Source organism: Acartia tonsa, chromosome 5, assembly GCF_053477335.1.
Source record: "Acartia tonsa isolate MP-2025a chromosome 5, ASM5347733v1, whole genome shotgun sequence".
Taxonomy (NCBI): Eukaryota; Metazoa; Arthropoda; class Copepoda; order Calanoida; family Acartiidae; genus Acartia; species Acartia tonsa.
Window position 1 is genome coordinate 53,766,134 of NC_137264.1, and position 27,917 is coordinate 53,794,050.

General features: G+C 33.9%; 1 protein-coding gene across 1 annotated transcript; it reads right to left on the bottom strand.

Annotated features, from left to right (window-relative positions):
* Positions 1-27,905, bottom strand: LOC145319853 (uncharacterized). Its single transcript, XM_080162254.1, has 8 exons — positions 27,679-27,905; positions 25,962-26,789; positions 23,629-23,938; positions 18,023-18,471; positions 17,225-17,268; positions 10,876-11,360; positions 10,165-10,691; positions 1-247 (listed from the first exon to the last, which is right to left on the bottom strand). The coding sequence occupies exons 1-8, from the start codon at positions 27,802-27,804 to the stop codon at positions 125-127; spliced, it is 2,892 nt and encodes a 963-aa protein (XP_080018380.1). The 5' UTR covers positions 27,805-27,905; the 3' UTR covers positions 1-124.
* Between the last annotated feature and the right edge of the window lie 12 nt (positions 27,906-27,917).

Here is a 27,917-nt window from a genome sequence, read left to right on the forward strand (position 1 = left end):
CTATCCGCTGCAAAAGGCATTCAGGTCTGTAATCCAACTATCCGTCGCTGGACAGGTAAAAAAATGGCGGCTGCCAAGCACTGCTAAGTTACAGCATAGAGTATTAGATTAGAGTATTTGTTCTTTACTTAGCGCTGAGCTCCCGTTGCACGACCCCCTGGAAGTCGATACCCAGGGCCCTCTCCAGGTTGTCGGCATCAGAATAGTCCAGGCTGTAGTCTGCATAGTGGTACACACCCTCTCCAATCTGAAATAATCAGAAAATTATATGTCTCGTATTCATTCGAATCCGGTGGACAGGAACCGGTTCTCATCAATACGAAAAAACTATGTCTAGCATCGTATTATATCCAGTTTTCTACGATTATAGAAATGTACAATCATAAGATTAACACCAGTTTTGCGGCATCTCGGGGCTAAAAAAACTGGTTTTAATCTTATAATTGTACATTCTATATCCGCGGAAAGCCGTTTATAAAACGATGAAAGAAATAACTATTCTACTATTTTATACTATCTTTTAATCAAATAAATTTAATTTAAAAGCCTTTACCGACAACTATCTACATCTCTTAGTATTAGATAATGTTAGAGTTGATAATTATTATTTTGTTTTGCTTATGCTACAATTAAATAAATGTTATGTTATGTATGTTAAATCTTAAATGCAAATCCATCTTAATAATCCTTATTTAAAAGTAACAGGATGTGTGTTAGTTTGTGTGTCTGTTTGTTAATGATATTGAACCCCGATATTGTTCTCCTTTACAGTGCAGATTCTCATAGGTCCAGGAAAGGTTTATAACTTTTTACCAACACCTTCCAAAGATAAATCGGCCCCACCTACGGGCCAAACCAAAATTTCTAATCTACAACATGAGAGGTAATTTTGTATATTATTATTGGATGTGTACACTAATTTATCGTTCATTGTCTTATCCCCTACGATCCCTGCATATTGGTGCTATTTGAATAAAGGTGTCTCGATTATTTGTCAACTATGACCACTTTTATTTTAAAAAAGGGATAAGACAATGCAATGGCCGATGACAACACACAAAAATACACCGTCTTTAGATTACAATCAGCGGTTGAAATAATTTGACACTAAATGAATCGACGAATCAAAAGTCTATAAAAGTTCCCAAAGAACTTTGCTAAGCCAACGAATAACATAACGTTATTATAAAAACTTTGGGGACTGGTGTAATAAACAGTCCAATATCCCCTCCTTTCCTGAGCAATTCAAATAAAGTCATTTGATTAAATCTACATTTGTTTTATTTTTCCCATCAATAAGTGTTTCAAGAGTCATTCAGCGTTTTAATTTTTTTCCCAATATGTCATTGAGGGTATGAGAAATATTTAGATGCGTGCACAGGTTTGGTTGGTTGGGGGGGGGGGGAGGGAGAGTATGTGTATACCCCACCTCATGATTACTTAGATTTCGTGGATGGGTGTGCAACAATACCCCTAGAAATTCTAAACATAGGGTTATGTGAAACAACTTATAGTGCCTATAAAAAATGACAATATAAAACAAATGACCAATGATAGGCCAGTTTACATTTTAATTGACCAATGGTAAACTGTACACTAGACTATAAAAGTTTTAAAGATTTTTAATCAATATAATAGATTTGAAATCTGCATAAAATTTTAAGGATTTTTTTATAAAATTCGTTTTTTATTTAATTCTTTATTTAAAGGCGCAAATACGATTTAGGTTAATAAATTTTGACCAATAGGATAGCTGGATTGGAAACTACCTACGCTCTAATTGGTTGAATGATGTACGTCACTTAAGCTTCTTCAATCAGAGCGCAGATAGTTTTCAATCCACCAATCACAGATCTCAAAATTATTTAACTTAATTTGTATTTGCGCCTTTAAATAAAGAATTATATAAAAAATGAATTTTATAAAAAATCCTTAAAATTTTATGCAGATTTCAAATCTATTATATTGATTAAAAATCTTTCCAACTTTTATAGTCTACTGTACACTGGCCTATCAAATGACGTCTTTTTTTTATAGACACTATAAGCTTCTTCGGTAATGTGCACTGGAGTTGTTCACGCATAATACGGGGGGGGGGGGTTATCCCATCCTGCACGCCCCTTAAGTTATTTATATATGAAAACAATAATTCCATTTGACATTATCAATGTTATACATCTATCTCAAGTGTTATTACCATGTGAAGTTTTTTTTGGTGTACACTGTAAAAAATGTGTAACTTTTTTTAATGAAAAAAAAATGTTTAATAAAAGTTTTTTTTCGTACATCAGTAGAGCAGCAACAGCACTTTGTAATTAGATGTACCTCACGTTCAACTTATAGAATAGCTTTACTACAAAAAAAACTCTAAAAAAAAATGTGAAAATGCATGTGTTTACATACTGTATTTATGTTTAAGTATTATGGACATTCAATGCTCCTATTTGTTCTCATTGACATGTTGATAAATAAAATAGCAGAACCCAGGTATTTACAAGGATAAGACAATGGCCGATAAATTTGTGTACATTCCCCAACAATTATAGATTAAACTTAGTGGTTGAAACATTGAAACACTCAGCTTAATGAACCAACCAATCAAAGTTATTTTAAAATTTTGGGGACTAGTATTTCATCTTTAGCATAGCTTACTGTTTACTTACAGACGGACGGACGAACAGACATTTCTAATTATATAGTAGCTTAGCTACTATACACAGGAAATCACTGACGTTTCATGAGGCGAAAATGCTTTTTTTTCTAAATACACATTTTGATTTGTGGCCAACCCCACTAATAAAAAATGATGCTGTTAGAGGAAGAATCGTGATTTGAGTTTCCTTTTTGGGTACCAATTTTATTAAAGGTGTCAGGAAGCTTAAAAATGTATCAACAAATGTAAAGCTTTTAGAACTGTAGCTACTCTATTACTATTTTATGCCAGTTCGTTAAATTATGTAAAAATTGCCCCCCCCCTCACATTTTCAATTTTAGTTTTTTAGGGAAATTTTTAAGGGCGATTTTTCTTGGGACGGTTGTGTTACCCTCCATCAAAATAGTTATAATTCTTCCCCGGATCTACGAGGAGCTACTTTGTAAATGAGAACCATATCAAATTATTAATACATCAGTTAGTAAGATCCTTCGGTACAGACAGACACACAGAAAACTCACAGACAAAAGTAAAATGAAAATTATAAGGGGATCAAGTATTTCTAGGAGCGATTTCCTTTGGGAAGGTGGTGGTACCCCTCCCAAAAAATGTTATTAACCTTCCCAGGACCTATAAGGAGCTAAATTGTAAATGAGAACCATATCGGTTCAGTGGTTAGAAAGATCCTTTGGTACAGACAGACACATAGAAAAACTCACAGGATGACAGATTAAAATATGCTTTTAAAACCATTTTAATATATTATCATTATTTTACTATATAATACTTAACTGTTCTGTTACATGATTAACTTCTTTATCAATAACATATTTTTTATTACTTTTCAAACACAATATTTTGCCTTTTTTTTCATAAAGGGGAAAATAAAGGTATTTTTGTTTTAGAAAAAAAGGAAAATATTTGATGTTTTTTTTATGACTTTTCCTTTATTAGTAGCGCAGCTACTTTATGAGTTGCATTTGCCCACAGACAGGCCGTCTAAACGTCATGTTTATGTAATTATCTACCTTTTTATTGCTGCTCTACTCAAATACATAATTGTTCTTTTATAGTTTATTAACTGGCATGGCTAATAAACCTTAAGCAGATAATCAATTCAGGGATATAAAGGGATAAGACAATGGCCAAGAAATTGATGTACATCCCCAGTGATGATACATATAATAACCCTTCTGTAGATTAAAAATTAGTGGTCAAAACGTTAGAACACTCAACCTAATGAACCAACAAATCAAATTTTACTAAAGTCCCCAAAGTTGATAAGACAGCAAATAAGAAAACGTTATTACAAAACTTTGGGGACTACTGTAATCAACAGTTCATTTTCCCCTTTCTTCCTGGGATCATTTAATAGTCAGGCAAATAAATAAATAAATTGTTAAATAACAAGAAAACCCATTTCCATAAAAGCAATTCTTTGCAGACAAACGGACATTGACAAACATAGAGAGACTTTTAATATTAACTAAATAACAGAATATTATTTTGAAAACTGGATAAAAATATTATGTAAATAAGAGGTATTTAATAACGCTTTGAGATTTCATAATAAAGTTGATTGACATACCTAATCGTCTAAGGAGTTGCTATATCAAAAAATTATGTCAAAATAACTGTTTAAAATTAAGATAATTACACAAAAGCTTCTCTTTCTACAATTTCTACAAAAATAATCTAATAAATTTTAAAATACAATGAAAATTGTCAAAGATATGCCATATTAAAAAAAAATTACACACTCATGAGCTTCTTGGAAATCTTTGTTTTAGAGGCTCTTGGAGCCTTACAAATGAAAGAGAAAGCATTAAAAAAATTCTAATGTGTTGAAAAGTTTTAAAATGTAATGTAAATGCTTTAAAGTACTGAGCAGTAGAATATGTTTTTGCTATTACACTTGTCGGAAATGTATAAATATAACTTTGGTTAAAATTTTGTGGAGGGGGGGGGGGGTAGTTCTGACAGAATGATGCAAACCATAAATATATCAAGTCTTATGGGGGTTGCGGTGAAGGGGGGGGGGTGGGTGATTAAGGCAGGTGGATTGGTTTAAGAAGGTCCCCTCCAAAGCACTGTGTATATAAATAGAGTTAAAATTCTTCAATCTGTATTAATTTAACATTAGAAATCGAGTTAATTAATTTAAAGTTAATAAAACAAATTTGATTGATAAAAAAAACATTTTTTCTATGAATAGCGCAAAAAAAAACTTCAAATTTTCGAACATATGTAAATTAACTGCCCTTTCGTATGAAAACTGTACACTAACCATCAATATGGCCGTATTGTTCCTCCAGTTTTTTTACTATTGGCTGATTTAGAGAGTATTATATTATATCTATTGGGGAGTGTTATGTACAAGAATCTGAATTATGTCATCATATCATACAGGGTTCCAGGGATGCCACAATGGACGAATAATTAACCCCCATCCCCCACAATTCTTAGTTTGAAAAGTTCTTTAGTAGGTAGTAAAATATCTGGAGTAAGAAAGGGTTGTTGATTTATTTTATTGTCATTATCTTTCCCCTCCCTGTATTTTTCAAAACATGCAACTTTTAATTCAAGTGGCTGGGGGGGGGGGAATTAAATTCCCTATGGTCCAATATATCTCACCCTACCCTCAATAACCCCCCCCCCCCCCCTCCCCGACTGTCTTCCCATACCTTATGGTGGTTGGTAGGCACACTTTTATTACCCCCCCCCCCCAACAAACAATGCAACCCCTATTGAATAAAGTGTGTGGGAGTGCTTTCACTTCCGCATATTTATCAACTTCTCTGTGCATCAGACCCGCATATTGTTCTGGGATCTAACGGGATAAAACACTGGACGATAGTACATTGTACATCCCCAATGATGATAAACAAAATTACCCCTTCTGTGGATTAAAATTAGTGATTGAAACACTTAACTTAATGAATCAACCAATCAAAATTCAATTAAAGACCCCAAAGTTGATAAGCCAAAGGTGTGATAACATGCGTAAATGATTGAACACCAATGTAAAGTGATCATAAAATTCCCCCTGCATGGCACCCTTACAACTATTTTTATTAAGGAATGATGTTTATTACTGTCTTTATACTTCTAGCAATATCGTAACAAATTTAACAGCCCCCCTCCCCTCCTAAAAAGGAATCATTCAATAAATCGGTCAATTAACAAGGAAGAACTTTTTAATTATGTTAACTTTCATCAAATTAGTAGCAAACAAAAATATATGGAAAATCTTTGCGGGGGGGGGATTAAACATTCAACTAACTGGGAAATTATTTGCTATTCTCTCACCCTCCTTTGTGTGTATTATTATTATTCCCTCTCCGCTCCCCCTAAGTTCACAAATTCACACGTTCTTGTTCTTGCCATTTTGAAAACTGGCGGATTTTAAAAAGTGGGGCTTTTCTTCTATCGTTCATTTAGGCATGTTAAAATGTTCCTATCGAATTTAAACTTTGCATGATGATTCCTGTAGCAGTTAGGAACAATTTAGAAAGTGTAGCAATCCAGAAAGTTTTTATGTTCAGTTTAAACTCGTCTTATTTATATGGCCTGTATGAAAACAATGTGTGAATACACATTACTGCATACTCCTAGTTTTTAGGAAACTGCCATTTGGGAAGAAAATATTTTTATAAATTAACCATATCAATAAAATTTGACTGTATTTATAAATGTATATAATATTCATTTAATTCATTTATTATTGTAGTTTTTTTTTCTATGTATGTACACCCAAGAATAATAAATCTAATCTAATCTAAACATAATAATACTTAGCTTTTTGGTTTACATTTTATAAAGAATACATGCTACAAAAAATACATAAGCGTGGGGGAGAAAGTTTATTAATTTTCCATTGTCCTTTCCCTTTATTATCAGTATTTACTTTATTATTACTGCACCCCAGAAGCATGACCAATGACCAATGACCACCCACCCCTCCCCCCTTCCCTCGTAACTCCGCCCTCTTCCGGTAGCGGGTATATAATTAGATAGCCGTGTGGGGCTTTTAAAGGGATAGAGTTATCATGCCTCTAAATGTTCAACCCTCGTCTACTCAGGGGAGGGTGGGGATAATGGACTGTAAATTATAATGGTACCCAATGTTTTATAAATACTCTTTCTTAATTGATTGCATCAATAGTTTTGGTACTTTATTAAATACTAGCGGCTACGCCCCCTAGAAGCCTCTAGGGGCACTGGTAGAAGGGGGGAAAAGTTGACCTTATCCAATTTTAATTTTTGAGTTTCAAAAGAGTTAAAAAAAATATTTTTTGGGGTTGGGGGGTGTAGAACCCTCTCAAAATAGTTATAAACCTTCCAAGGGCCTATAAAAAGCTTCACTGTAAAGGAGAACAATATCGGTTCAGCGGTTAGCGAGATCCTTTGGGACAGACAAAAAACGTTTACTACTTTATATAATAGGATTTATTATTGGTTGGTTCAAAATAGCGGTGCCCAAACTTTTCAACCAATAATTTAAATATACAAAATATGAGCTTAACTAGCTATGAACATCAAATTATCGTCCATTGTCTTATCCCTTTATATCCCTGTATTCTACTACTACTCGTGTAAGGCATTTAAAAAGACTGTACTAAAACATTTTTTATGTAAAAAAGGATTGTTTTACTGAAACTGAAAGCTTTTAACAGTGGTTATAAAAAATGACGTCCTACTGGCCTATATTTTGTCAATTTAAATGTATACTGTCCTGCTATTGGTAATTTAGCCTGTGTATTGGCCTACCATTGGTCATTTGTATTGCATGACGTCATTTTTTATAGGCACTATATATGTTGTTTTAGATTAAAAGAAAAAAATTCAACAGACAATCCTTTGAGGCAAAGCTGCAATCAATTGCTACCCTTGTTTTTCCATTTAAATTCTCAATATCTATCTATTTCTCTTTCTCTTTCTCTCTCTCTCTCTTTCTCTCTCTCTCTTTCTTTCTTTGTCTCTCTCTCTCTCTCTCTCTCTCTCTCTCTCTCTCTCTCTCTCTCTCTCTCTCTCTCATTCATTTGTTTTATAAAAGATAAAATTAAAACAGACAATCCTTTGAGGCAAAGCTGCAATCAATTGCTACCCTTGTTTTTCCTTTTATATTCTCAATATCTATCTTTTTCTCTCTCTCACTCACTCTCTCTCTCTCTCTCTCTCTCCCTCTCTCTCTCTCTCTCTCTCTCTCTCTCTCTCTCTCATTCACTTTTTTATAAAAGCTAAAATTAAAACAGACAATCCTTTGAGGCAAAGCTGCAATCAATTGCTACCCTTGTTTTTCCATTTAAATTCTCAATATCTATCTATTTCTCTTTCTCTCTCTCTCTCTTTCTCTCTCTCTCCCTCTCTCTCTCTCTCTCTCTCTCTCTCATTCATTTGTTTTATAAAAGATGAAATTAAAACAGACAATCCTTTGAGGCAAAGCTGCAATCAATTGCTACCCTTGTTTTTCCATTTATATTCTCAATATCTATCTATTTCTCTCTCTCTCTCTCTCTCTCTCTCTCTCTCTCTCTCTCTCTCTCTCTCTCTCTCTCTCTCTCTCTCTTTCTCTCTCTCTCTCTCTCATTCATTTGTTTTATCAATATTTAATCAAAAGTCAAAACATAATAATTTTCATATGACAAGGAGCAAAATAGTAAAAACTACCCCTTCTCAAATTTAGATAACAAAACAAGAATCAATTTATTCTTAAGTGTGAATGTCAACTAATAAATTGGTTTTAAGCTATTTTCCTATGGGTGGATAGATTTAGAAACACACTCCCTTAAATGCTAAATGGCAACACAATCCGACTACATTATTGAGTATTAATTGAATCATTGAACCTTAATTTCTTAATTTTGTTACCCTTTAATATGGGGTTGCATCCTAAGTGACTAGTATAAAAAATTTGTCTGCTAGAAATTTATTTAAGTTGACGGATTTATGTGTTTGACCATCTATATAAATAAATCTAATACATTATATATAAGGACGAAGGATACGAAAGTAAGTTAACAAAAAAATACCAACGTCTATAATAAAGAAGCTTCGCTACAAAAAAATCTGTGTTTTAATGAGTTTTAGAGGAAATGTATTTTTTTTGAGAGCAGATATATATTTGAAAACATATCATCATGAAATAATTTTGTTGGTGTATGTTCACTACCGCACAGATTGCAGGGTAGGAGGGGATATTGAACTGTATATAAATTATATTGGTACCATAAGTTATTTTATTCGTAAGCTTAAAAAATTTGGGTACTTTTATTGAATTTTGACAAACTTTTTGACCAATAATTTTATTCTACAAAAAGGGGTAATTTTGTTTACTATCATTGGGAATTTATATTAATTTATAGTCTATTGTCTTCTTCTTTAACACCCCTGAGATGGGTTTTTGAAAAAGAATGCCGCGTTTTTTTGACATTTTTTAGACATGTCGAATAAACAGAGTATACAACTATTTATTTAATTATTTCGCTTTTGTTGGTACGGCTTTAATAGAAGAAAAACAAATTATCTTAAATCTATTTTTGCTGCATAGTAATTAATGCATCTTTTTAGAGCTGTATTAGACATTATACAAATGACTAAAATATTAATTTGAAAATTATGAATTCTTTAGTTGTATACTCTGTTGGCATTTACATAATAATGATTGATTGAACGAAGACGATATCGTCTTCGTTCAATCAATCAATGTCTAAAAAATGTCGGAAAAACGCGGCATTCTTTCTCAAAAATCCATCTCTGCAAATTATTACAACAGCACAAACTGATCTTTGTCTTTTCTTTCAGGGATCTAAAGGGATAAGACAAGGCTGTTAAATTGAAGTACATCCCCAATTACGATACACAAAACTACCCCTTCTGTAGATTACATTTAGTGGCTAAAACGTTTGAACTTAATTAACCAACCAATCAAAATTCACTCGAGTCCCCAATGGTATTAAGTCAACGAATAAGAAAACGTTATTATAAACTTTTGGGACTAGTGTAATAAACATCTCATTATACCCTCTCTCTTTCTCTCTGCTTTTCTTTCATCATCAAACAACCCCTCTTATATTTTTCCGAAAATGCAACATTATGCGGATGTGATGAATATTTTTATGTTTTGACCACGAGCCAAAAAAATCCACAGGATGTCTGATTTTACCATGAAATCTGTATCATGCTTTTTTAATACTACCATACATAAAAAAGGCTGATTTCTCGATGTCCTAAGTAATAAATTGGTGCATTTTACACCCCCAATAAGGACAAACAAAAAACATTTCTGTTTTAATAATCTGTGGTAACCAACCAAGATTTAATCAATGTAAATAAACAATTATCAAGGTGTTACGAAAAGTGCCATGTATGACGTCATAAAAATCCGCCTGAATCCATATCTTTTTTAGAGGTTTTGCCTCCCTCTTCTCCTCTAATTCTTCCTTTTTAGACGTATTTTTATGACGTCACACATGACACTTTTCGTATCTCCATAATTTATTATCATATACCTGTTCTAGCTGTGCATAAACCGGATTACCATGTTGATCCACTTGATGATGATGATACTGCAGACCATCCACACCAGCATGATGCTGCTGCTGCTGTGGCTGTGGCTGGTGGTGATGCAGCTCATCCACAGACACCTGCAAACTGTGCCCGGCCACCTGCTGAACCGGTCCTGGCGAATTCGAATGGGTAATTGATTGCATTAGGTTTAGATTTGTGGGGGTGGAGGTTAATTGCAGGGGAGCTGATGAAATGAGTGACAAAGGCGATGGGGACGCAGCTAGTGGGGCTGAGATAGTCACCCCGCCACACAGGGTCGTTGGTGTTACTGGGGCGGAGTTGAGTTGGCTGGCGGTCACTTGAGTCAGGCTGCAGGTAGAGCCCACGTGCAGGGGCATGCTAGAGGTCAGGTTTAGGGGTAGGGAGGACAGGTGGAGGACTCGGGTGGCGTCCTCATAGTTGACTAGCTGGGCCTGTTGGGGGCTGGTGTGCATCTTCTTTGCACTGGGCTCATACTCTGATGTTATACCTGGAATAATTAAACAATTAGATTTAAAGCAGTTTTTATTAAAATTATGTTAATATAATATTAGATAATAAAAAACCCGGAAAATGTAGGTAATCTCATCTTATAATTAGTAAATGTGATGTCAAATAACAATTTTATGCTAAAGAAAGGGAATCAAGAAAATAATGACAAAACATAATTTCACCTTTCAAATGAATGGCAGAAGAAGCCCTTTTTATTCCTGACGCCATGATATTTTCTAAATGTGGCGGTCTCTTTGTTCCTGACGACAGAACCGGTTCCACAGCTGTTGGTCTCTTTAAACCCGCCAAAATTTCCTCAGCTGACTTCTGAAGACTGTCACTGTCCAACTGTTGTTGTTGTGTTCTATTGGCGCCATTTCCAGATTTATTCTTTGCTTGTTGTTTAGCAGCTGACTGCCGATTTAAATCCGCCTCTGTGCGGTTGAGAATGTTTCTAACAGCCTCTGAGGCCTCGTCTTCGTTGGTGATCAGTTTTAGCGGCTCCCCCGGCTGCAGACAGTCAATGCCGTCGTCAGCAAGGACCCAAACATGGCCGGCGCCCTGTTTAGACTTGTTACCCTTGCGGAAATGCGGGTTCATGCTGAGGTTGTGGCGCACGCTGTTCTTCCAGCGGTCATCTTCTGCCTTGAAATACGGAAACTTCTCACTGAAATAAAAAGTATACGTTACAAATGATACAAACTACTGCTATGTCAGGCGCGAATGAATGTGTAGAGGGAATGCTGTATAAACTGAGCAAAAAAATGTGCATTTCTAGGGTTGCATCGGTACATGAGTAATACCATTAGGCCGGGATATTTAGGGATAAGACAATGGATGATAAATTATAAAACACCCCCAGTGACGATTAAAAAAATACCCCTTTTGTAGATTATATTTTTTTGAGACAATACTATTTTGTAAGCAACAAATCAAATTCAATACTTAAGGTCTTTAAACCAACGGATAATAATAACATCGTTTTAAAACTTTGAGTACCAATGTAATTTGCAGTCGAATGTCCTTTTCTTCCCAGAATGCCAGAGTCCCTCAACAGTTTATGACGTCATACGATAGAATAGCCAATGAGAGGCCAGTATACACTGTAACTGACCAATGGTAAAATTTATGCTGGCCTATCATTGGTTATTTTATCGTATGACGTCATCTTCTGAGTTTATTCTATTGACAGTTTCACGAAACTTTTACAGACAGACTATAACGGACGGACTAAAGCGCAGGAATCTAAAGGGATAAGACAATGTCCGATAAATTGATGTACAATACATCCCAATTTATGATACACAAAATAATTTTTTTGTAGATTACAATTAATTGTTGGAGCGTTTGGAAACTCAACTATATAAACCAACCAATAAAAATCTCTCAAAGTCCCCAAAGTTGTTGAGCCAACGAATAAGAAAATGTTCTAACAAAATCTTGGGAACTATTTTAATAAACAGCCCAATGTTCCCTCCCTCCATGACTAAAGACTAAAAAGTCACATGAAAAGCAAGGAACTACGTGACAAACTCACAAACAAAAAAAAGTTTATTAAAAGACCGAAAAAATGACAAATCCTTGATTATTTTTCCCATGCGTCAGTAAATTGGTTTCTGCGGTTGATATAAACATTATTTTATGCTCGTAGCTCATACTAGCTCATTCAGTCAGGAATTAAAGGATTAATACTTGATGTCAAATAAGAACAATTATGATCATAAGTTGTGCAACAATAACTATTATGCGTTGAATAAATCAGGGGCGTCCAAGCTTTTTATTTGGGGGGGGGGGGATTACCCCCCTGAAATCTGTTGGCAGGGGTAATTTTTTACCCCCCCCTCCAAAAATTTACTCCCGGGGTAAATTTTTTTTTTGGGGGGGTTAATTTAAAATGAGGGGAGGGGGGGGGGGTAATCACTACTGTATACCCCCCCCCCTGGGACGTTCTTGGAATGGATGTACAGACAGTCTGTATTGCTATAATAAAGAAAATAAATAATAAATCCTATAATATAAAGTAGTAATTTTTTGTTTTGTTTGTTGTTCTACCAACTGAACTAAATTAATTCTACAATTCAGAATATGTTAACAGAGGTCACGGGGTGGTTTAAGGCTATTTTATTTATAGATAAAAGGTTTAATGGATGGTTTTAGGCTAATTGTCTGCCCCCTAAATGCGTGACTTGTTTACATGTATTTTATTAACATGCATGGATGTAATATGTCATTAGCATGGATAAGGGATAACTATCAACATTTATAAGTAAAATATCGACATTATCTATAATACAAAGTAGCATGATGTCTGTCTGTCTGTCTGTCTGTCTGTCTGTCTGTCTGTCTGTCTGTCTGTCTGTCCGTCCGTCCGTCCGTCCGTCCGTCTGAAGCTTAAGATCTTGGTAACCACTGAACCGATTGGATTCTACTCTTCAGGGTATATACTTATCGGTCCTGTGGTGGTTTTAAGCTATTTTCTTAGGGGGGTGGGACACCCCCAACCCCCCAAAAAATGAAAATAAATTTCCACCCCCCATTTTTTTTTGCAGATTATTTCCTTGGTCCTTTTTTTTAGTTTTTTTTTGCAGAAGATTTCCTTGGTCCTTTTTTTTCTTCTGAAGATTTCCCTGGTCCTTTTACGAATTTCACCTTAATTTTTTTTAACATCTCTTGGGGCAAAGCCCCTAGAGGCTAGGGGCGAAGCATTTGGAAAAACTGGCATATTATCTAAATGAAGTTATGTGTCTTGATATTTACTTGGGGATTAAATTCAATTTCTATTATTATCTTTAAACACTTTTTTAAAAAAAGCCTAAAACAATACCCACACTTGTTTTTAAAAATAAAATAGCCTAAAACCATCTTAGGACCTTCAAAAAGCTTCACTGTAAAGGAAAACCATATCGGTTCAGTAGTTAGCGAGATCCTTCGCTAGAGACTTAAAAAAGCTTACTACTTTATATAATAGGATATGCCAATCGAAAATATAATCAAAATTTACTGTAATTTAAAAAATGTATTTTCCGATCTGCTATTTTATAAGAGCATGCTGTAATTAGTGACAAACAAAGAAAATATATTCAAAAGGCAGCAAATAGTTTCTTCACATGTACTATCCCTTTTCCTTGGTTATATGTATTATGTATGTAATAAGTCATTATATACTAAATTATGAGCATTAATCTGAACAGTAATAATATTTTCATACAAATTTTTAAAAGCGAAGCTTTTTCATGATTAAGGTTGGTTCGTCCGTAAGTCCGTCCTAAACAGCTAGGTATGTCCTTTAAACAGTATCCTGTATTTAACCTTTTTGCAATAAATTTACGTACAATTTTGTCAAAACTTATACATTTATATTTTGCTTATTCAGTTTTGACAATTTTCAAAAGTTAATGCTCGTTTGTCATACCGTTTCACTTTGTTGGATATTATCATCCTTGTTTATATAACTTGGACTAATATGTTCATAGAAAGCGGAGCAAAAACATGCTACTAATTTTAGCAAAGTCAAACCATAACAATATCAGCGCTATCACACAAAGTATTCTCTTGAGAACTGGTAACCTCAATCGGTCCAGCGGTTTATTTAATAAACAAGGATGTCAACATCCATAAAAGCGAAGCACTGAAAAGGTAGGACAAACGGACACTAACACTTGTATAGTGTCAGAACTGAATGATCAGAATATAAATGTAAAAATGTCGAAGCAAAATTGTAAGTAAAATTGTTGAGAAACTGCTTGATACAGAATAATGTTTTTGGACATACTTACATTTTTAGGACTTGATTATAGAGTTGCTTCGCTTATAATATTGTACTTTGTTGTCCCAGGAAACATTATGCCAAAAATCAGATCAATCAGATTATTAGATCATATAAAAATATAGATCATATGTTTAAAATGGATGTACGGACATTCTGGTAATGATTATAGAGTTGCTACGCTTTCTAAATCGTACCTAACTACTACAGGAATCACCATGCAAAGTTTGAAATCAATAGGACAATTCTAACATGCCTAAATTAGCGAAAAAAGCTATCCGTTACGGACGGACCGACCCTAATTATAAAAAAGCTTCGCTTTTAAAAACGGTTTTGAATTTATGTATTTTTGACCTACACTAATCATTTGATTTTATTGAAAATCTAAATTTATTTCTTATCCTATTTATTTGTTCTACCGTTAAGATCTCGGTAATATCTAAAACCAATAGAATACTCTATTTAAGGTTAGCTTCACATAGGTCCTAGAATGGTTTTAGGCCATTGGGTGATATGCTTTAGACGCTAAGGGCGCCATTGACAATAACATTAAAATTATAACTTATGTGCTTTTAAAGGGTTATTTAATATATGTGTGCGTGTGTGTATGTGTGTGTGTGTGTGTGTGTGTGTGTGTTTGTCTGTGTGTGTGTGTGTGTGCAGGGATAAGACAATGGACGATAAATTAGTGTACATCCCCAATGATAATAAACAAAATTACCCCTTCTGTACATCACAACCATTGGTTAAAAAGTTTTGAAACTAAATTTGGAACTAATAAATAACAATTCAATATAAAAGTACCCAAAGTTTTTTAGTCAACGAATACGATAAAAATGTTATAATACTTTGGGTACCAGTGTAATTTACAGTCCAATATCCCCACCCTTCCTGGTGTGTGTGTATATATGAGTCAGTATAGTTGATTATGATAAATTACATGAAAATTGTTGAAAATGTTTGATGTCACAACTTACCAAGTATGGAAGGGTGTAATTTTAGCCAAACCAAAAGATCAATTAAAGGCAAACTCTTCGAGTTCAGCTTTTACTTTATCAATATGCCCCTAGAGACCCCTAATGAAAATTAAATTAGGGTGGGGGTAGTGGTGAATGACGAATATCTTTTAGAAAGAAAAAAAGTAAAATTTTAATTATTTTTTTTAGGGGGGGGGGGTGGATTTTTCTCCAGGGAGGGTGGTAGTATAAATTTGTATAAACCTTCCCTGGACCTATAAGAAGCTTTACTGCAGAAGAAATCCTTATTGGTCCAACGAAACAGAACAGACGTACGTCCTATTACTTACTAGGACTTTTTAAATTTTGATAGGTTTATACAAACTATTTAAGGAATATACTGTTTTTTTTTGTGTAATTTGATGTGTACAAAAATCAAAAATCGCCGACTAAATCTGTAATAGTTATTTATCGCATCGTATTAATAACAGCAAATGTACAATTAAAAGATTAAAATCAGTTTTTTAGCCCCGAGATGCCGAAGGCATGGGCTAACAAAACAGGTTTTAATCTTATGATTGTACTTTTTTATATTAATAGAAAACTGGATATAGTACGATACGATACATGATTTTTCAGTATGGCATAAAATCGGCTCTTTTTCAGCTGATATTAATCGGTTTCGAAGCCATTTTGTAGGGGAAAAAATATAAATAATCGAGCATCCTTTTACTCAACGTAAAAATTTACGTAAAAATGATTAGCTCCTTTCACACGATGTTGCAATCATATAATGTATTTATTAGATGCAACAAAGCTACTCTATAATTTATTCGTCAATACGTCCATCAATCTAAAATATATTTCTGTCAAATTTACGTATGAAAAATTACTGGGCATTTCTAAATGAAAATTATGGTATATAAAAGCTCTTATTTGTCTAAAGCTTAAGATTGCGTTCTCCTTTTTTAGGGAAGCTTCACATTGCTCCCGGGATGGTTTTAGGCTATTTATTTTAAAACAAACAAAAAAGACCATAGAAGATTGACAAGGATTAGATATATTGCTACTTTTGAGCTGTGTGTTTTTTTTTGTGGATATTCTCTTTTCAACACTAGTGCCGTGTATTGTTTTAGTGTTAGATTCAAAACTTTAGATGGTTTTAAGCTATTTATCTGCTTCCTTTTTACCCCTTTTAAACAGATCGCCTAGAAGCTGGTAACTATAAATGTTATCAAATTGGTTTTGCTGCGCTACGTATGATTATAATTGTCCATAATAGTTATGCTATCATAATTGCTATTAAATTGATATGTTACACAAAACGAAATCATTTTTCCGATGTCAAATTATCAGGGATCTAAAGGGATAAGACAAATGCCGTTAGATTGATGTATATCACCAATGATGATACACAAAACTAACTCTTCTGTACATTAAAATTAGACGTTTGAACACTCAACTTAATGAATAAACCAATCAAACATTAACTAAAGTCCCCAACGAATAAGAAAACGTTATTAAAAAACTTTGGGGACTGGTGTAATAAACAATCCATTGTCCTCTCTTTCTAACTGCAAATAGTCACAACTTACTAGGATTACAACATCCATAAGTGGCAAAGCTCATGAATATAGAATTATTAGAAAGAATAGTTTAGCAAAGTGAGTTAAAGCAGGGAGGAAGGGGATATTGGGCTGTTTATTGGGAGGGGGGGGGGGGGGGTGAGTCGAACTGTTCAGCTGTTAGCGAGATCCTTCGCCACACTCACACAGACACATAGACATCCTGTTGATAATAAAAACTTACGAAATCCATTGATAAATTCCAGAAACTGTCAGGGCTTCTTTATCCTAAATAATTATTAAATTAGAATTATTCAAATTTTTATCCAAAGATATAAAGGAATAAGGGCCGATAAATTGATGTACATCCCCAATGATGATTCACAAAATAACTTCTTCATTAGATTACAATTAGTGGTTGAAACGTATTGACATTCAACTTCATGAGCCAACTAATCAAAATTCAATAAAAGTCCCCAAAGTTTTTAAGCCAATGAATAAGAAAACATTATTATAAAACTTTGGGGACTAGTGTAATAAAAAAAACAGCAATTCTATAATACGTTTATCACAACTATATAAAGTCCGAGTAAGTGAAAGATTTTTTAATAAATCTTTTAAATTTGAAAACCTATTTACTTTTTAAAAAGTTTTTTTAATAGTTATTTATCATAAATAGCTTGCCGAGGATATTAAAATGAAAGATTATAAGATTAAAACTTCCATTTTAATGGTCGGTGCTAACCAATTGGTATTAAGTATATGATTTTCATTTTAATATTCGTAAAAAATTGTCTTTCATACGATGCTATAACTGATTTTTCACTCAGGCCGAGTTGCCGAGTTCCGGTTTTAATCCAGCGGATATTAGTCTGTTTCGATGCCATGCTGGATAAACCATTCTCTTAATCTTGACTTAACATTTTAAGGACTTGATCATTGACTTTAGTTTTTGATTGGTTGATACAAACTAGCGTGTCCAAACTTTTTAACCAATAATTTTATTCTATATAATTGACAATGAGACAAACATAAATCTCACCTTTAAAGCCAGAGTAATAAGATCTGTGTATGTATAATTGGGCTTTGCCTCACTCCTCTCCCCCATTTCTTCTCGTTGCATCGGCGACGAAATAACCGTCGGCGCAACGGCGGCATTGCTGACCGCCGCCTGGTTGCCTAACATAGTTGTGACACCGCCTCCGCCGCCGCCGACAACCGTTAACAATGTATTAGCGGCAGCGGCTGGCATATTATCTGGTTTCGCCTGTGGGATCATACACTGGCTTGGCGGCGGGTTATTTGAGCTATCCGTGTCTATTGATAACGTCAAAGCGGCGGTTTGGTGCTGCATGGCCAGATTTTCTGGGCGCTGTTGGTGGATGGCGGTTGGCGGCGGCTGTTGCAGGACTGTTGTTGTAGTGGTGGTTGTTGTTGCCAACTGTTGTTGTTGGGAAGGTTGCACTAATTGGACGGGTCGCATGGGTAGTTCTAAAAAAAGCAAAAAAATCTGAAAGATGTTTAATTGTTTTAAAAGAAAAGGATAATTTTCGTTGTGAGATGTTGGTTTTTTATGAAGGGTTGACATGCCTAAAATAGCCCAAAACCTACCTATGGTCTGCCCTTTCAGATCGAAGATACTTCTAGAATATATCAACCAAATAACAATATTCTAATAATGACACAATTTTTACAAGAGTATTATAAGCATTAGAGTTAGACATTTTGTTGTTGAATCAAAAAAAAAGTTCAATATTCAAAGAAAATCATAGTTATTAAAATCAACAATTAACATTATTCTATTAATTAATCAGAAATGTAAAAAAAACTACTTATTTTTCCTGTATAAAAATCTATTTTAATTAACATACTTTTATAATATTTAGTAGAGAGGCTTCTCTATAATTAGGAAAATTAGTCAAGGAAATTGCGTATTTATTCTTAATTTGTTATTGAAGGATTTTTAAAGATAATTTTCTTCAAACTTGAAGAGTCATATAATATACTGTTGAATATTTGATGATTTATTTTAAGACAAATATCATACAATCAAAAGGTTCACACATATAAACTAAAGGCATATTGCTGCGCCATTTATGAATATAATTATTTATGCATAATAACATTTGTAATTTCCTTTTTTCAATTAGGCAAATTAGTTTTTACTGTGGAGTGTAATACATTTTTGCAGGTGTGCTTTCCCTTCCGGGCAGGGTGGAAGTGGACATCGGGCTGTTTATTACACTGGCCCCCAAAGTTTCATAGCAACGTTAGCTTATCAACTTTGGGGACTTTTTTCGATTTTTGATTGGTTGGTTTATTAAGTTGAGTGTCCAAACGTTTTAAACAACAAATTGTAATTTACTGAAAGGGTAATTTTGTGAATTATCATTGGGAATGTACATTAATATATCGTCCATTGTCTTATCCCTTTAGATTCCTGGATATTTCTCCCTTTTCCTATGAAACAGCCTAAAACCATCCCGGCCATATAAGAAAATTAGTTAATAAAAGGAACTCTATTAGGAAGATCATAACGGCTAAATAAAAGTCCTAATTAAATGGGAGAAAACAGCACTATGCGAATATGTGGAAGTGACGTCACACCACTACACTGTACGATATTAATGTCTTTTGTATTCACACATGTAGTAGCTAGAGATGTAAATATGATTAATTATAGGTTAAGTAATAAAATTAATTAAACTAGTGGTTTCATTCAAAAGGGGGGGAGGGGTGGGGGTAAGGTCGTAAGCTCCCCCCTCCAGACACCCGGTTATTTAATTATGTTTTAAGATTTAAAACATTTTTAGTTTTGTTGGATACTTAAACTCCCCTCCTTCCCATAAATAAATAGCCTAAAACCCAGCCTCGAACATAGCAAGCTTCACAGAAAATTGTAGACAGTTTGTTCCAGTCGTTTACGAGAACTTACTAGACACAAATACACACATCATACTACTATTCAGTATACTGTCCAAGCTTTCCAATAAATAATGATAATCTACAGAAGGGTTGATTTTGTTTCTCATCATTGGGGATATACTGCAATTTATTATTTAATTGTCGTATTAGGGGAGAAATTTTAATTTTATGTCAAACAAACGGACGTAAGGACGGGCAAACCATATTTATAGCTTATCTGCGCTACTCATAATCTGGTGTTAAATACGGAGAAGGAGAGGATATTGGGCTGTTTATTGCTATAGTCCTCAAAGTTTTATTATAACGTTTTCGTATTCTTCAACTTTGGGGACTTTTATTGAATTTTGATTGGTTGGTTCATTAATTTAATTGCCAAAACGTTTTTAACAACTAGATGATGTAATCTACAGAAGGGAATTATTTTGTAGGTGATCATTGGGGATGTACATCAATTTATCGTTCATTGTCTTATCCCTGCGCTATTAAAAATTAATTTGTTATAATCTGGTGTTGAATATATCATTTATCATTTAGCAAGCAGGATGTTCTACCTATTAGGCCGCAACGATACTTAAAAGCTGTTTATTGTGCCTTTATGAAAATGAAGTCATTCAATACAAATGACAAATGATAGACCACTACACAGAATAAATTACCAACTGTAGGCCAGTAAACATTTTAAATGACCAATGGTAGGCCAATAGGACATCATTCTTTATAAAAAGGTTCATATGCTTACAAATTTTCCAGTAAATGAAAACCAGTCAACAACGGAGAATATAAATTCATGTCTTGCATAGGATGATGAAAATTGTTCACAGAAACGAAAATAAAACGTCAAAAGTTTAATTTGAATTTAAACTTTTTACATTTTTACACATCAATATAGCCCAAAAAAACGTTTCTGTGTTACTTCAACCATTATGGGGAGAAAAACGCTCAAAAAATCGCATGTGACGTCATAAAAATAAGGGATTATCCATCTCTTTTTTAAGCGTAATCTTTCCCACTTTTTCTCTCATCTCCCTCATTTTTATGACGTCACATACTTTTTTGAGCAACTTTCCCCCCGTACCTTAAACCGTGCTTTTTTCCCCCTAGTGGATAAGGAGCGGTTTGAACCAACTAAAAAATTAGCCTTGAAGAAAAGCTCTAAAAGAGTAAAAAAATCGACGTAATCTAACCATGCAAGCCATAGCTAAAGCTACAGATGGGGTCAATCTTGTTTAGACAATCAAATATAAAATCATTATTAATTCATTAGGGAAATACATTTATTATTAATATACTGAAAATATTTTTAAAAGCAAAGCTACTATATAATTAGAATTATCTGTAAGTCAAAACGTTAAGAGAGAAAACTTAATATAAATTGAAAAAAAATATTTTTTTTATGAAGATTCTACAACTTACTCTGTCCGTCAGACTATAAGCTTCTGAAATGTTTCGTGAAGATTCTCCGTAACGATAGTAATCTGCTCTGCAGTTCTCTCTATATACATTCGTTAGTTTTGATATGAACGTTAAATTAAAGATGAAAATTCTTTATGTGCTTCGCTATAAATGGATGTTGTCATCCTTGTAATATAACAATATTCATTTGTTGTTTAAAAAAGATTAATAGTTAATAAGTAACAAATAATAATGTGTTTAATTATCTATCTATTTCAATTAAGCCATTTGTCTTTTTAAAAACAACTGCAAGCGACTGCACCCCTATCATATAGGGTAATGTTTGTAGTTTTAGGTTTATGAAATAACTGCAAAAGGGACAAGGGAATGATATTCTGACAAGCAACTTTAAAGGAAAATTTCCACACACCCCCCTTCCCCTTTTCCTCCCCTTCTTTCCCACCCCCCTCTTCACTTACATGACAAAAACAAACTATATCACCAGATAAGGTTTCGTGATTTTTTTAGAGAATTGTTGGTTAGACTGGCTACCCCTGAAAAATATTGACAAGATTTGCTCAGGGATCTAAAGGGATAAGACAATAGACATTGAATGAACATAATTAACCTAATTCAGTAGATTAAAAAACTATTGATTTCAAAGTTAAGGTTAAATAAAAGTTTAAAGATTTACGCCAATGTCCCTCCCCTTCCCTTACTATGCTTAGTCTAATCACCACAATATAGCTTTTAAAGTAAAAAAATCTAACATTAAGTGAGTTTTAAATCGATAGGACAACAATTCCACCGACATAACATGTTATATTATATTCCTAAATTTATTTATTATCAGAGGATAATTGCTTAATGTTTATGATAGACGCATAGTTATACCATAAACTAGAATAATATCATCCATAATTAGCGCAGCAAGAACAAATTTTTTAAAAATAAAGAAAAATAACAGTAAAATGGTGTTATGTAAATACATCAATAGTAATAGTAGTCTAAATAGATCATAGAAAGAAAGCGAAGTAGTGGGTTTCGTCGTATTTTCACAGTAGCTTTTGATAGGTTATTTTAGGTTAGGTTAAATAAAAGTTGATGATTTTCCCGCAGGGTTAGGGTCTTCCCGCTGGGCGCAAAAAATAGGAGAAGGGGTACTATGGAAATACGACGAAGCCCGCTTCTTCGTTTTCTTTCCATGATCCGAATAAATTTCTTTTTTAAATAGGACGTACAGACGTATATAATATCCTATTTATAGAGTAGCTGTGCTTCACACTCATTAAACAACGAGATATAATTATTGTAATAAAATTTGCTTGCTATTTTATTGATGTAATTTAGAACTATGCTTGCTTGCAGGAATATAAAGGTATAAGACAATGACCGATAAATTGATGTACATCCCTTATAATGAAACACAAAATTACCCCTTCTGTAGATCATAGTTGGTGGTTGAAACGTTTGGCTACGCAACTAATGAACCAACCAATGAAAATTCAATGAAAGTCACCAAAGTTGTTAAACCAATAACCTTATAGACTTTGGGGACTAGTGTAATAAACATCCCAATGTCCACTCCCAATTTAGAGGATGTTGGAAATTAAATGAAAATTACCGTTTAAGATATGAGTAAAAAGATTAATTTCCAATAAATGCAATGCATTATATTTATAAACATTTTTTTTCATCACAATTTGGAAATTTGGTATAAGACAATGGCCGTAAAATTGATGTAGAACCTAATGTTAATACACAAAATAAAACACCCCTTCTGTAGATTACAAATAGTAGTTTAAACGTTTGGATGCTCAACTTAATAAGCAACTAATCAATATTAAAAGTCCCCAAATTTGTTAAGCCAACGAATCAGAAAATGTTATTATAAAACTTTGGGGACTAGAGTAATAAACAGTCAATAGTCAATAGCTTAGAATGAACAAAACAATTTTTTCACAAAAATAACTTTAAATGCAAATTCTCTTTGATTCTTGTATATTTGCGCGTTACAGTAAAACTTTAAGTTTAGCATTCTCTCCAGGGTATAAGACAATGGCCGATATATTGATGTACATCCCCAATAATGATACACAAAATTACCCCCTCTCTGTAGATTAAATTAGTGGTTGAAACATTTGAACTATCAACTTAGTTAACCAACCAATCAAAATTTACAAAAAAATCCGCAAATATATCATATTGTAAAATCATCACAACCGCATATTCTTACAACAGTTTCAACGTCATTATTATGACACAACGTTAGACAACCCCAACAATTTCTCGATTTTTACTGTAATGTTTTTTTTTCATGATTAAATTTACCTTTTTCGTTTGTCTTCTCAATATCATTGAAGAAATCCAGTTTAAAATCCACCAACCACATCAGATTGCCCCCTTCATCCTCCCCCACGCCATCAGGACCCCCCACCACCACCCCTTGCAGCCCCCCATTGCCCTGGGTCACAATGTGTTGACCGCTCCCTGGCACGGTCTGACCTCGCTGCAGCACGTGTCTGGAGGTTGTGTTGGGCGTCGCCGGGTCGGGCGAGTGAATGGAGGAAGAGGGAGAGCCGCCTGTGGAGCTGTTGGTTCGATACCCTTCGTCGTGATCTTCAGGTATAAACTCACCATCCTAGAGAAAAACAAGGATGACAACATCCATAAAAGCGAAGCACTGAAACGGTAGGACAAACGGACATTAACACTTGTATAGTGTCTGAACTGAATAATCAGAATATAAAAGAATCGAAACAGTCGAAGCAAAATTGTAAGTAAATTTGTTCAAAAACTGCTTGATACGGGATAATGTTTCTGGACATACTTACATTTCTAGGACTTGATTATAGAGTTGCTTCGCTTATACTATTGTTCTTTGTTGTCCCATGAATCAATATACAAAAAATCAGATCAAACGGATAACTAGATCACATAAAAATTTGTTGTTAAAAAAGTAGAAAAATCAACATGTTTAAAATGGACGTACGGACATTCTGGTAATGATTATAGAGTTGCTACGCTTTCTAAATCATACCTAACTACTACAGGAATCATCATGCAAAATTTGAAATCGATAGGACAATTCTAACCTGCTTAAATTAACGAATAAAAGCTATCTATCTCGGACGGACGGACGTACGGACCGACCCTAATTATAGAAAAGCTTCGCTTTTAAAAATAAACATTTTAAAGTAATAAACTAAATCCAATTAATATGAAAACTTCTCTACAGTATGATTGATCATATGATACCGAAATAAAGTAAATGCGCAAAAATTTGTCAAAATATTGTTCAAAATCTTCAAAGGGGTAGTTTCACAAAATGCATTTAAACTCAATTTAGTGAACCGCATATTTTATCCTGGTTAAATGGTTAAACTACATTTATATGGCATATATTTGAAAAATTTAAATTTTCTACCGCGTAGTTTTTAAAATATCAAAACTTGAAAATCGTCTTTTTAAATTGCATATATCACAAAAAGACAACTTTCAAGTCTTGATATCTTAAAAACTACGTGGTAGATAATTGAATTTATTTCAAATATATGCTAAATAAATGTAGTTTAACCCATTAGCTAGGAAAAAATATGCGGTTCACTAAATTTTTGTTCTAACTATTACTACATTAGCCATTTGTTCTTAAACAAGTTTGTTTGAAATGTAAATTTCTCAGCTGTTATTATAGATAGACAGCGTTTTTTCTAATGTCAACAAAAATGTTTTCTATAATTAGGGTCGGTCCGTCCGTCCGAGATAGTTACGTATGTCAAACCTTATATTTTCATATTTTGTATATTCAGTTCTGACACTTAACAAAAGTTAATGTTCGTTTGACATATCGTTTCAGAGCTTCGCTTTTATGAATGTTGTCATCCTTGTTTTAAATGAGTTTTACATATAAATCTTTTCTGAACGAGAAAATCAAAATTGGATTTTTAACGAAGATCTTTATAGTGCCTAGAAAAAAATGATGTATACAATACAAATGACCATTGATAGGCCAATACACGGACTAAATTACCAATATACATTTTAATTAACCAATGGTAGGCCAGTATAACGTCATTTTTATAGAGCCTATTAAAAACCATTAAAAATAATAAACTAAATCCTAGTTAAAGCTACTCTATAACTTCAAATATCCATAAGCAAGTTTGTATAAAATGTCATAAGGGAAGCGTGAATTTCTCAGGTGTTATTTAAGTTAGATAGATAATTTTTTAGTGGTGATTCTGCTGACCTATTGAAATCTATACATGGTCTGAGTGTCTGGATGTAATGCTGTTTAGAAGTTTGGGGTCATCAAACAAGGACAAGAACAGCAATTTACAACTATTATAGACTTCAAAATAAAGTTTTGGAATGAATTAAATTTACTAGGTATCCGTATAAATGTAAAATTTGTAATTCTTTTTTAAATGTTATTAAAAATGACCCTGAAATCAGACCAAAGAAAGAAACTGAACAAAAACATGGACTTTGATAAAAAAGAAATAATAGAATTAGTCAATGAAAAACTCTCAAACATGTCTGGGATTAGATAACTATGAAACAATTGAAAAGATATCGTTTTTTATTAAAAAGTAAGGATATTGGATGGTGCCGGCTCAATGTTTTTGGTAAAATACACTTGATCCCATGAAGATGAAACTAACCTCATATTCCTCATCAACGTCCTCCTCCTCATCCTCAAGTAGGAGAGGTGGGTATCCATGGATGAGCTGGTGCGTGGCAGACGCCAAAATATCCTCCTTGGCCATGACTGTGGCCGGTACTCCCCCTGCAGCAGGCTGACAGTTGCCAGCCATAGTCACATTAGCTGCCTGAATGCCCTTAAGGCTTAAATTTTCGGGGTGAATGTTTAGTTGGGATTGGTGTACTTGTAAAGGGGTTCCTGATAGGGTTAACAATCTTGGGGATTGGTTCATGCCGTTTCCAACACTGTCCTCGTGTAGGGGCGAAGCCGAGGTCACTGAAATTATTTGACAATTCTCCAGAGTGGTCATATGACCGTTGGGACTGGTACAGGCGACAAGACCAGTGCTGGTGCCCAGTGGACTTGTCAGTGTTATCACCTGGTTGCTGTGAATGCTCTGCATGAACTGAGCATGGCTTATGTTGGTGGCTGAAAAATGCGCGCCATCAACTCCCCCGCCCTGTTGCTGTTGCGCAGGGCTGAGCACTAGGGGAAGGGGGGACACTGAATTCTGACCAATCATAAGCTGGGTGGGCAGTGTGGTGAGCCCTGATTGGTTGATCATTATTGGTGAACAGCTGCTTGGATTCACCATTGTAGCCGGGCTGATGTCATCTGATAAAGATATAGTTGGTGGTCTAGTCGGGTGACTGCCTATAAATTCTTGGGATGTGTACGGTAGTGTACTTATTGTACTGTAGGTCTGTTGTACGTTGGATTTTAGTACGCTGTCGTACACTGGTAATAGCTTACCAGGGTTTGAATCATCTTGACGATCATTTTCAACCTAAATAAAAACAAGTAACTATGAATATCTTAGTCAAATTTGTAAAAAAAAACATTAAACTATTAATCTTATGTCAAATTAATAAATTAATTGATAAAATATAGGATGTTTTTTAGGAGAGCTTTCCGAGGTGGTTTTAGGCTATTTATTAATTTTCATATCAAGCTTGTTGACCAAAAAAAAATTAATATTGAGATTTGATTTGATTCCTTTGATTTTACAATAATTTCATTCAAATTTTATGGAGCTAATTTTGCTAATTCTTTAATAGAAATAAGAACAATAATAATCTTTTAGGGAGAAGAAATTTTCAAAAATTCTTTTCAGTGAAATTTATCATTGACTCTCCTTCTCTCCTTTAGACACTTCTATAATGGGATAAGGGGGGTAATTATGAAGACACCCAAAAAAATACCATTTTTTTATATTTTAAAGAACCTAATTAGCCAAAGATATATATATTTGAATAAAAATCATTAAGGACTGCTATGCTTATTTGTACTTCCCAAAGCTACCAAAGAAGATTTCTACATTTTCACTTTTTTTTGGAGAAGATTTATTTTGTCTTCTATTTACCTATTACTGAGCTGGATCTTTAAATCATTTCAATGGTGCGCTAAATCGGGGTGCGCAACATTGAAATGATTTAAAGATCCAGCTCTGGAACATACCCAGGAAGGGAGAGGACAATGGACTGTTTATTACACTAGTCCCCAAAATTTTATAATTACGTTTTCTTCAGCTAATCATCTTTGGGGACTTTTATTAAATTTTGATTGGTTACTTTACTATATTAAGTGTGTAAACATTTCAACCACAAATTGTGATCTATAAAAAAGGGGCATTTTTGTGTATCATCATTGAGATATAGATCAATTTATCAACATACCTGTACAATTACAAGTCCTTTGTTGGACACTGATGGGTTGGGTTTAGGTAAGCTGTTCACAGGCTTCATAGCCGCTAAACTGCCAACCGCTTCCGAGCTGCTGTTAGCCGCTGACGACTGCTTCATTTTTTTACACTCTTTTTGCTAATTTTAACAAACATCAACACATTTTTAAAAAAAAATTATAATTCACGTTTTTTTTCTTCCAATGTTTATGTTTTTTACACCTGTAGTAGGTT

Excerpts from the sequence above, each read along its gene's own strand:
- LOC145319853 (XM_080162254.1), bottom strand. The coding sequence starts at position 27,804 with ATGAAGCAGTCGTCAGCGGCTAACAGCAGCTCGGAAGCGGTTGGCAGT. Across the intron at positions 26,790-27,678 it reads AAGGACTTGTAATTGTACAG|GTTGAAAATGATCGTCAAGA; the intron begins GTATGTTGATAA and ends GTTTTTATTTAG. Across the intron at positions 18,472-23,628 it reads TGAGAAGACAAACGAAAAAG|AACTACCCATGCGACCCGTC; the intron begins GTAAATTTAATC and ends TGCTTTTTTTAG.